Raw genomic sequence first — 10,587 nt, forward strand, 5'->3', positions numbered from 1 at the left:
ACCCTTACAAATTATTCACCCATCTCTCACGCATTCTTCACGCTCTCTTCGTGCGTCTTCCACGCTCCCTTTGGTCCAGCAGTGATTCTGGCCTGACATGTTTTGACTCCTTATTGGATTCCTTCACTGTCTCCAGACAGGCCATTCATTATCTTGTCAAGTTGCAGCTGCTGTTGATGGTCGTAGCCTTGAAGGCTCCTTATCTCCTGATTTACACTGGCTCTGGAGGCCCCTGTTTTGACTAAGTAGGTACACGTTCAGTAAATCTTAGTGAAAGTTTACAGCTTGCAGCCTAATGCTTCAGCAAATCTAGCTACTCATGCTGAGTAAATAAAGCTAAGCAAGCAGCATACTAAATGTCATAACATTATAACTCTAAATGATTAGTTCTATTTAAAACTTACTTATTTAAGCTAAATGGCTAATATTGCTTAATATTGAGAGGCATCCCTGCCAAGGGGAGAGTTGCCTGGTGTGCAGTCCACTTGCCATCCAAGGAGAATTCAAACTGGGCTCATCCAACAATCTGTCATTGGCAAAAGATCTCGTTCCTGGAGATCACTGCCATGCAGCCACACTGCATAGCAGGGAGAGCTCAAAGAAGGCTCACTTAAGCTGTCATATTTATGGGATAAAATGGTTGGCCCATAGTCAAATTGCATACAATGGGAGAGGTATGCATGAGACTCCTTGTACCCACAGCTTTCACTGTGTCACTCTGCTCCTTTGTGGGTTTCCTAGAGGGGTTCTTGGCCTGGCTACAGCTCAGGTCTTTACCTCCTTTGGAGCCTGTACCAAACTGCTGTTGGTTTGCTTAAGGGGGGTCAAGTGCATCTGTCACAGTGCTGCAGAGAGCGCCTTGGAAAGCTAGAATTAGTCTTCATGAGTTTCCTCCTTGGGTACCTCAGTTATACAAAGGCAAAGTAAACACTGCAGTCCCATGAGTAATTATGCAATCTTATACTGAACTGCTTTTTTATGAACAGGTAAAAAGCAATCACGTCAGTATGTTTTGCAGAACTCCCACCACTTGGGTTATGTTTTTCAATTAAATTATGGAGAAGTGTTGTCTTCCCTAACCAGTCCATGAATGGGACCACAAGCACTGCTGAAGTGGTGTGAAGGTAAGAGGAGAAGAAAGTTTTTCACTGCTATTATTCTTCAGGAATTTTTGTAGGGTAATCACCTCCTTCCAAGGAGGAATTAATCCACCAGCATTTCAATGCTATAGCACATGTGTTAAGTACACTGAGCAACTCATCTAGGCTTCTGAGCTGCTTGCTGACACGTACTTATAGAGTCAAGGAAGGCAGAAATAGACATGGCTATTGAATGATCCATCTGAACTATTTCAGACCTTTTCCTCTCAGTGAGAACAGTATTACCTGGAAATGCCTGTATATCTATATTTCCTAGAAAGAAGACAAGCTGAGTATATTGTATATTAGATGATAACTAAACTGATACCTATCTAAATTTCAGCAGATGAATTCCAGCTTCTCAGTATAGTCTTCTGATGTTAAGATAGCTCAGGTATTTACCCCAGTTCAAGTGACAGAAATGTAAGCATTGTATTTGACTTAGGAGAATTACTATCACTCTCTTTTAATTGCTTATTTAGAGATTCAACTGATGTGTAACATGAACAATTTGAAATTTGAAACACTCAGATATCCCCTGTTTTATAGGTAGAGCTAATACTGGCCAGGTCAGGAAGTACTGAATACATGTGCTATGGAGACAAATTGGTTAATAATGTATTTTGCGCTAAGAAAAAAAGACAAAATTTTGCAACTCCTCCTTAGACCTGTGGAATTTCTCATGGTAGTAAAAGCTAACAGTAATATGGTTACAAAGTTCTATGAGTTTGCACATTACAAGTCTTCAGTCACGGTTTATATTACTGCTTCTGAAGCTATAAAAGGTTTTAAATGAACAATATCTGGACTGGTGTTTCAGTGTCAATGAATTGTTTTGTGAAGATGAATCTTCTTCCACCACTGAAAACCTAGCTGATTATATGCTTTTCTCTAATAATTCTGGGGAGGGGGGAAGAGGTGATTTGTTTCTTTGCTTTTAACAGGAAATAAAATATTACACTAGTAGAACTTGAAAGCAAGATGAAAAAGCATTTCTTTTCTTAGAGGATGGTAAAGTTAAAGGAGAGAAATGTGCATTTTCCAGTTTGAGAAGGTTTTTTTTTCTTTTCAATTTTGACCTGTAGAAATTGAGAATTATATATGAAAATTACCTCGTCAAATTTTTTAAAAAGGTGGATAGAGAGAGAAATGGAAAATGGGATGGGATTGAAAGATACACAGACAGAGAAATACATTCCTCTAAAATATAATTCATCTTCCCTGTGATATTTAGAATAACACATATTGCTCTCTGGAAATACCTGTTTCATTTAGTGAATATCTTGAGGCTTTCTGTGGTGGGAAAATGCAGCAGGGACCAGGCTCTACTCCACAGGCAGTGCAGGAATGGCTTGGATTTGCAGAACTAAGCCCAATTGCCTAAGTCATGCAGATGCATCCTGGATGTCCAGTAACCCCTGCAAGTTAAAGAGAACTGGGCATCCAGCTTTTATATGGGCACTCAACACCTATGGATTTCAGTAATAATCTAGACCACTAATTATGAACCAGATATCAAAATATCATATTGAATTTGTTCTTGTATCTTCGAAATGGTATATGATCTGAATGTAATAATGTTCTTCCTTTTCTCCCTCTCCTCATGTTTTTCCTTTTTTATCGTTATCATTCTTCCTTTCTTCTTTTCAACTTGCCATCTTTTCTTCCACTGCAGTTCTTCTCACTATTTCTTTGATTTTAAAAATATTCCATATATTTTTTCTCTTTTATTGTCTTTATGTTTTCTCTGAAGCTTGATGCTATGCCCTTTGCCATGAAGCAGAAAAACAGCACAAAATTCCAGGAATTTATCCTCTTGGGATTTCCAACTATCATGGAACTTCAGATGTTGCTCTTTGTGATATTCCTGGTGGCCTACATGCTGACCATCTTGGAAAATATACTCATAATTACCTTGATAAAGATGAACCATCAGCTTCACAAGCCCATGTATTTCTTTCTCAGCAACCTCTCCTTCCTGGAGGCTTGGTACATCTCAGTCACTGTCCCGAAACTGCTAGTGAATTTTCTTGTTAAAAGCAAGAATATATCTTTCAGAGGCTGTATGACCCAGCTTTACTTCTTCAGTTCCCTTATTTGTACTGAGTGTGTCCTCCTTGCAGTCATGGCTTATGATCGTTATGTGGCCATCTGCAATCCCCTGCGCTACCCAGTCATCATGAACCACCGGCTCTGCGTGCAACTAGCCACATGCTCCTGGCTCATTGGCTTCTTGGCCTCCATGCTCAAAGTAATTTTCATCTCACAGCTGTCTTTTTGTGGCTCCAATGTCATCAACCACTTCTTCTGTGACATCAGCCCCTTGCTGAACATATCATGTGCTGACATGACAATGGCTGAAATTGTGGATTTCATCCTGGCCTTGCTTATCTTGCTGGTTCCACTCTCTGTCACGATTATGTCCTATATATGCATTATCAGCACCATCCTGCATATCCCCACAGCCCAGGGCAGGAAGAAAACCTTCTCCACCTGTGTTTCTCACCTTACTGTAGTCATTATCTTCTTTTCAGCCACTCTGTTCATGTATGCCCGGCCCAAGAGAATCCACCCTTTTGACTTAAACAAGCTGGTGGCAATCGTGTACACTATTGTAACTCCCATGCTCAATCCCTTCATTTACTGTCTGAGGAACCAGGAGGTTAAAGGGGCTTTGAAAAAAATCTTCAGTGTTAGACAGACTGCCCCCAAGGTCTCTCAATCCATTGCTGTCAACCTTTAAGATAGTTCCTTATAGACAGAGTGTAAGTGTGAGAGTTAGAAGGAAGGGTTTTAAGATTTAGGTTGCACTTAGGCAGAACTGCAATCATCATAATGCTGGTAACTCAAGAAACTGAGACATACGTATGACCACTTATCCTCAGGAAGAAATCACTTTCTACCTATTACCTTCAAATGACCTTTCTTCTCTGATGAAGGCTTATGGACGATGAAGTCATTGATTTGACTCACAGGCACTTCAGGTAATGAAAAGGCATGTCTAGGATATCATACCTCAATGGGTTTGAGAACACAATTGAAATGTTCTGTTAATAGCATGTGATCTTTATTCCAGGACTGACTGACTATTCTCATTTAAAAGAGGTTCTGGTTATGATGACATAAGAAACAACATTATTACTCAGGCACATATCTTTCATCACTATCCCAGTAGGTCTTTGACCTGCCACACCATCACACCATAATAGTGTCTATTATTAATACTCAGAATCTGATTTACTGTCTAGATCTACTGTGTACATGCCTTTTGTCTATTACAAGAATTGAGATAGGTAGCTCAAACACAGATGAGAGGTAGTTCTGACATACAGGGAGCAGATGAGTTTATCTCAACATAGACAGTTATTGCTGTTTTAAATTCTTGGAATATCTCACCTGGCTAACAGCAGTCACTTAAGTAGGGAACACGCCCCTTTAATAAACTTTTCACTTTGCTGGCACCATATAATGTCTGAGATAGCCCTGGGAACATAAAATGGCAGTGGACACCCAATGCTCAGGTAACAAAAGCCCATCTAGAAAAGAATCTTGAGATTTAACACACGCAAAAGAGGGAGAAGTTCAGAATGAGAATAACCAAACAAATCGGCTACAGCAGAGAGGTTTGCAACACACCCAACTGATTTGCACACATAGTCAGTATCTGTATGTTTAAACATGAGTCAGAATAAAGACAAGAGACGGAGTCTTCTCTCACTTATGAAGAGATATGTAGGAAGAAGAAATACTGTCCTCCCACTGGAATTTTGTCATGTTGTACTGGGTTTGCATGGCAAGGTTTTGGTAGCGGGGAAGCTACAGGGGTGGCTTCTGTGAGAAGCTGCTAGAAACTTCCCCTATGTCCAACAGAGCCAATGCAGCTGGCTCCAAGATGGACTCACCACTGGCCAAGGCTGAGCCCATCAGTGAGAGTGGTAGTGCCTCTGGGAGAACATATTTAAGAAGGGGGAAAAATGTGGCTGTGCAACAGAAACTGCAGCCAGAGAGAGGAGTGAGAACATGTAAGAGAAACAACTCTGCAGACACCAAGGTCAGTGCAGAAGGAGGAGGAGGAGGTGCTCCAGGTGCCAGAGCAGAGATTCCCCTGCAGCCTGTGGGGAAGACCATGGTGAGACAGCAGGCTGCCACCCTGCAGCCCATGGAGGTCCACGGTGGAGCAGATATCCACCTGCAGCCCGGGGAGGACCCCACGCTGGAGCAGATGGATGCCCGAAGGAGGCTGTGACCCCGTGGGAAGCCCGTGCTGGAGCAGGTTCCTGGCAGGACCTGTGGATCTGTGGAGAGAGGAGCCTACGCTGGAGCAGGTTTTCTGGCAGGACTTGTGACCCCGTGGAGGGCCCACACTGGAGCAGTCTGTGCCTGAAGGACTGCAGCCCATCGAAGGGACCCATGCTGGAGCAGTTTGTGAAGAACTGCAGCCTGTGGGAAGGACTCATGCTGGAGAAGTTCATGGAGAACTGTCTCCCTTGGGAGGGACCCCACGCTGGAGCAGGGGAAGAGTGTGATGAGTCCTGCCCCTGAAGAGGATGAAGCGGCAGAGATAAAGTGTGATGAACTGACCATAAATCCCATTCCCCATCCCCCTGTGCTGCTGGGGGGGAGGAGGCAGAGAAAATTGCAAATGAAGTTGTGCCCGGGAAGAAGGGAGGGGTGGGGGGAAGGTGTTTTAAGATTTGGTTTTATTTCTCATTACCCTACTCTGATTTGATTGGAAATAAATTAAATTAATTTTCCCCAAGTCAAATCTGTTTTGCCCGTGACGGTAATTGGCTGAGTGATCTCTCCTGTCCTTATCTCGACCCATGAGCCTTTCACTGCATTTTCTCTCCCCTGTCCAGCTGAAGGGGGGGAGTGATAGAGTGGCTTTGATGGGCATCTGGCATCCAGTCAAGGTCAACCCACCACAAATGAAAGATGGTTATTGTCTCCTGTTCTTCCTTGTGATGTAGTGTGATTATTGGTTTACTAGATTTGCTGTATGTATGTCTCTTCTCTTATTTTGTGAATCCTAGATGCATTTAGCAGGAGACAGACGGTTTCCTTTTGGCTTGCTTACATGAGGCTTTAAGATTTTCTCTGTATTCAGCCCATTGTAGAAGGCAAATATTTAATAAGCTGACTCAAAACCAGCTGCCTTCTGTTCCCTTTATAGTCCAGGTCATAAATAGGCACTTACAGAGGGAAATTCCTCTCATCATGAGGCAGGCATCTGCTTTAAAAACAGTTTATTCTCCAGACGTGCTGAGTTGCCTGCACTGACTGTAAAGATAAAACAGGGCAAGCTGCTTTTACGAAGTTGTCTGTATTGCAGACAGATAAAAGCAGATGACGTCAATCCTATGACTATCTCAGAGACTGCAGAGAGCACAACTGGTAATTTGTAGATCAATTAATTTATACTGCATGTTTGTGAGGATTCTGGCTTCAACTCTTTTGCCCATGTTAATGTTCTAGAACAATTTGAGATAACAGAACCAGAAACCTGTAGTATAGTATAGACATTCTGCCACTCTCTGGGTATGATCTTGCCAAACACTGCATTTCCCTCTGCTTAAAAAAGTTTCTCCTGAAGGGCCCTGCTAAGCTACAGTTTGTGGCTTTTGCCCTATGTTAGTCTTCCTGTCACAACTGAGAATTTCACCTTGTCGTCCTTGTAACTCCCCTTCGAGATGTTGCAGGCTGCTATTAGATCACCTCTTAGTCTTCTCCTCACCAGACAAAACAAACCCAGCCCTATTCTTAGTATCTGTACTGTAGACCACTGTTGGCCATATTGGTAGGCCTCAGCTGGACTCTCTAGTTTCTCTCAACCCAACCTGAGTGAGCCAGGGTGCTCAAAACGGAATGCAATATTCCAGGTGTGACTATGTGAGCACTGCATAGTGGGTGATGTTTACATCCTTCAATCTGCTAGCCATACTACTTGTATGGTAGCCCAGAATACAGTTTGCCTTATTTACAATAAGAGTGACTGCTGCTTGTTACTCGGTTTGGCACCCATCATAACTCTCAGGTCTTTTTTATCAAGGCTGCCACAATGGATTCTCAGGCTAACTGAGGTATGTGGTTATTTTGGCTTAGGTACAGAACTTTGTATTTTCCGTTCTGAAAATTCTGTATTTCCACATGAGGTTTCCTTTGCTCCAGTCCTGCAGATATGCTACATGTTTTATAGCATCCTTTTTGGTTTCCAGTTGCTGCTCCAAAAAGGCATCGGTCTTCTGTAGGTGTTGCAGAGTATTTGCTGGCCCATTAGAGATGATTTGGATACAATAGGACATCCAGAATGCCACTAGAGAGCAACATATACTTACCTGATCCAGACCTTTCACTGTCCCTTAGATGATAGGAGCAGGATAAATCTGATCAAATTTGAGGGATCTACAGTGTAGATGCAGATACATGCAATGTGCATGTTTACATGTGCACTGAGGGTTTTGGTTGTGGTTGTATGAGCACAATCCAACTCAGTACAATGAAGAGAGCACAAATAGCTATCCAGCTGAGCAAATAAATAAACTGCCTACTGAAACTGCTTTCTGGACTCCTTTGTCTCTATTTTTTGGGAGTCCTTTAAGTGGAAGCCAGTAAGAATTGAGAACATCCCAAATGGCACTAGACTGCTGGGTTTAGGCAACTGAACTCAGTCTTAAATATTTACATAATAGGTGTTTAAATTGGGACAAATGAATCCTATATCTAACACAAACCTAAATGTAAATATATGTATAAAACTCCATTTTGAAGGTGAGGCTTTAGTTGATAATTATTGTACATGACTGTGACTACTTAAATCAGGCATGCAGGTACTAAACGGAGTTTCCATATGTCACTGTCATCAATGGACATAGATCAGACAACTCAAGAAACTGATTCAGTCTAATAGAGCTGTTTCACACTATTGGAGGAATCATTTTAACATAATATTTGTACTGTACTGTACTATTCAGAAAATACGTAGCATGGCTATTCATAGACCTGAAGGTTGTAGAAGTGACTCCAGTGTAGGAGAAACTACTTCAAAACTGATTACCAGTTAAGGCTCTGGATTTAGATTTAGGGCACTAAAACCTTTTTCTAGTTTAGCCTTTGATAAATGACTGCCATATCCTCTGCTTCAGGGATTTTTGGTTTTGGTTTTTTTGGTGTTTTTTTTGCCTTTGCCCTATAAAAATCAGTAGACATTAGCTGGTGTTATTTCATTTATCAGTGTCTCAGACAAAATCTTAGACATTTTCAGAGTTTCTTACTTCTACTCTGTATGGAATCACAGAGGAACCAACAGCATCCCTCCTCTTTCTGTGATTGCATCCACTGGGAGGCTATGTATAATTTCTAGGTCAAATCTCATGAGACAATGAAGGTAAATAAAGTGGTCGATTTATCTGTGTTGGTATAAATCATGCAACTGACACAACAGTCTACACTTCATCTGTTCTCTATTGATCATATCCTCAAGGATCAACTAAGGCGGTGGACTCCACTCTGAATTACCACTACGGAAGGTTGAGAACAGTTTTGGTTTTAATAGTGCAGGTTGAGGCATTCTTATTTTTGAAGGAACAATATGAGTTAGCTACAAACAAACCAGACCCAGAACTATAATTAGCTTGCACTTATGCTGAATCTGGGATGCTATGTGTACCTTTGTATCTCAATAAGATTTATGTAGATATAAGTGTCTTCAGAGCTAGCTATAGAAACCCCTAATGGGGCCCTTCAGATGTGTTTGGAGGTTTTTTATATCAAATTATGTATATCCTCGTGGTACTTCGCATTTCCCTCACGGCTAATGGGACATACATGATATAACTTTAGAAATGTATAGATGTAGAAACTAAAACATTGGCAAGGTAAATGTCTGTCTATAAACTCATAAGCTAACATTTCTTTATACTGGATGGACAATATGACAGCATGATTCATCTGGCTTATTTTAGACCTGGTCTTAGATGAGATAGGACTGTAAGTGCCTATTTATTTCCATGAAGTAAAAAAGTAAAAAGCATGCTTACATTTTTACGATGAAAAATTCTGAATTGAGTAGATGAATTTCACACAATTGATTTCTAGAAACCCAGCAACAAAGCGTCTGACCTTTTACAGTGTCTTAAGTGGTGGTGTAACATATTGCTATGAATTTAAGCCTGGCTGGTTAGATTTCATTGTATTAATTTATTACAGGTGGATAAGGCTCATCTTTTCCCTACAGAATGGGTGGGAGGAATGAAACCCGTGTCACGTATTTCATTCTCCTGGGTTTTCCCACCACTGCTGAACTGCAGGTGCTCCTCTTCTCTGCTTTACTTCTGGCTTATTTATTAACTGTGTTGGAAAACTTCCTTGTCATTCTCATCATCCAAACTAATGACAGTCTGCAAAAACCCATGTATTTCTTCCTGGGAAATCTGTCTTTCTTAGAGATCTTGTATGTTTCTGTCATTGAGCCAAAGATGCTCATAGATTTCCTCTCTCGAGACAAACATATCTCATTCCAGGGGTGCATGACACAGTTGTATTTCTTTGTGACTTTTGTTTGTACAGAGTATATTCTGTTAGCTGTTATGGCCTATGACCGCTTCTTGGCCATATGCAAACCTCTCCGATATTCACTCATCATGAATCATCAGTTCTGTGCTCAGCTGACAGCTGGCTGTTGGATGTGTGGTTTGACCACTTCTTCCATCAAGCTGAGCTTTATAGCCCAGCTCTCATTCTGTGATGTAGACAAAATCAATCACTATTTCTGTGATATTTCACCCCTACTGAATATCTCCTGCAGTGACTTCTCCTTGGCTGAGCTAGTGGACTTCATTTTGGCTCTGATGGTCATCATGGTGCCTCTGTGTACTGTAGTCACCTCCTATATTTGCATCATGTTCACCGTGTTGAAGATCCCTTCTTCTCAGGGGAGGCAGAAGGCCTTTTCCACATGCAGCTCCCACTTGACTGTAGTGATATTGTTCTACTCCACCACTCTTTTCACTTATGCCCATCCTAAGGTCATGTATACCTACAGTGCTAACAAGTTCGTGTCAGTCTTGTACACGGTAGTTGTGCCGCTTCTGAATCCTCTCATATATTGTCTTAGAAACAAAGAAGTCAGGTTTGCCCTGAGGAAGACCTTTACTTGCACAAGACACACCTAAGAAATCAACTAAAGACTTCTGGAGAAGGGGTTTTGCTCATGAAGATCAACTGGAAGTGCTGATGAACTAAAGTCAGCAAGTCCTGACCTTAATCCATGCCAAAGTGAAACTCTCCTATTAATGCACCCAGTAACCATATTTATTGGACTAGACCTTGATAAATCTAAGTTTGATCTATGTATATAGTATAGTTCTGGGTTAGGAGGGTTTTTTTGCTTGTTTGTTTTCCCCCTATGATTTTATGCTGCCTACCTTTCTTAAAAGTCTTCAGCTGAATG

The 10,587-nt window shown here is 41.4% G+C and overlaps 2 protein-coding genes across 2 annotated transcripts; both read left to right on the forward strand.

Moving 5' to 3' along the window:
• The first annotated feature begins 2,913 nt into the window (after nt 1-2,913).
• LOC128141183 (olfactory receptor 6B1-like) lies at nt 2,914-3,882 on the forward strand. The gene has a single exon (XM_052785793.1). It carries the CDS (start codon nt 2,914-2,916, stop codon nt 3,880-3,882), a length of 969 nt encoding a protein of 322 aa, XP_052641753.1.
• A 5,491-nt stretch (nt 3,883-9,373) lies between these two features.
• On the forward strand, nt 9,374-10,309 carry LOC128141221 (olfactory receptor 6Y1-like). Its single transcript, XM_052785828.1, has one exon. The coding sequence runs from the start codon at nt 9,374-9,376 to the stop codon at nt 10,307-10,309; it is 936 nt and encodes a 311-aa protein (XP_052641788.1).
• Nucleotides 10,310-10,587: the final 278 nt, after the last annotated feature.

Source organism: Harpia harpyja, chromosome 4, assembly GCF_026419915.1.
Source record: "Harpia harpyja isolate bHarHar1 chromosome 4, bHarHar1 primary haplotype, whole genome shotgun sequence".
Lineage (NCBI taxonomy): Eukaryota > Metazoa > Chordata > Aves > Accipitriformes > Accipitridae > Harpia > Harpia harpyja.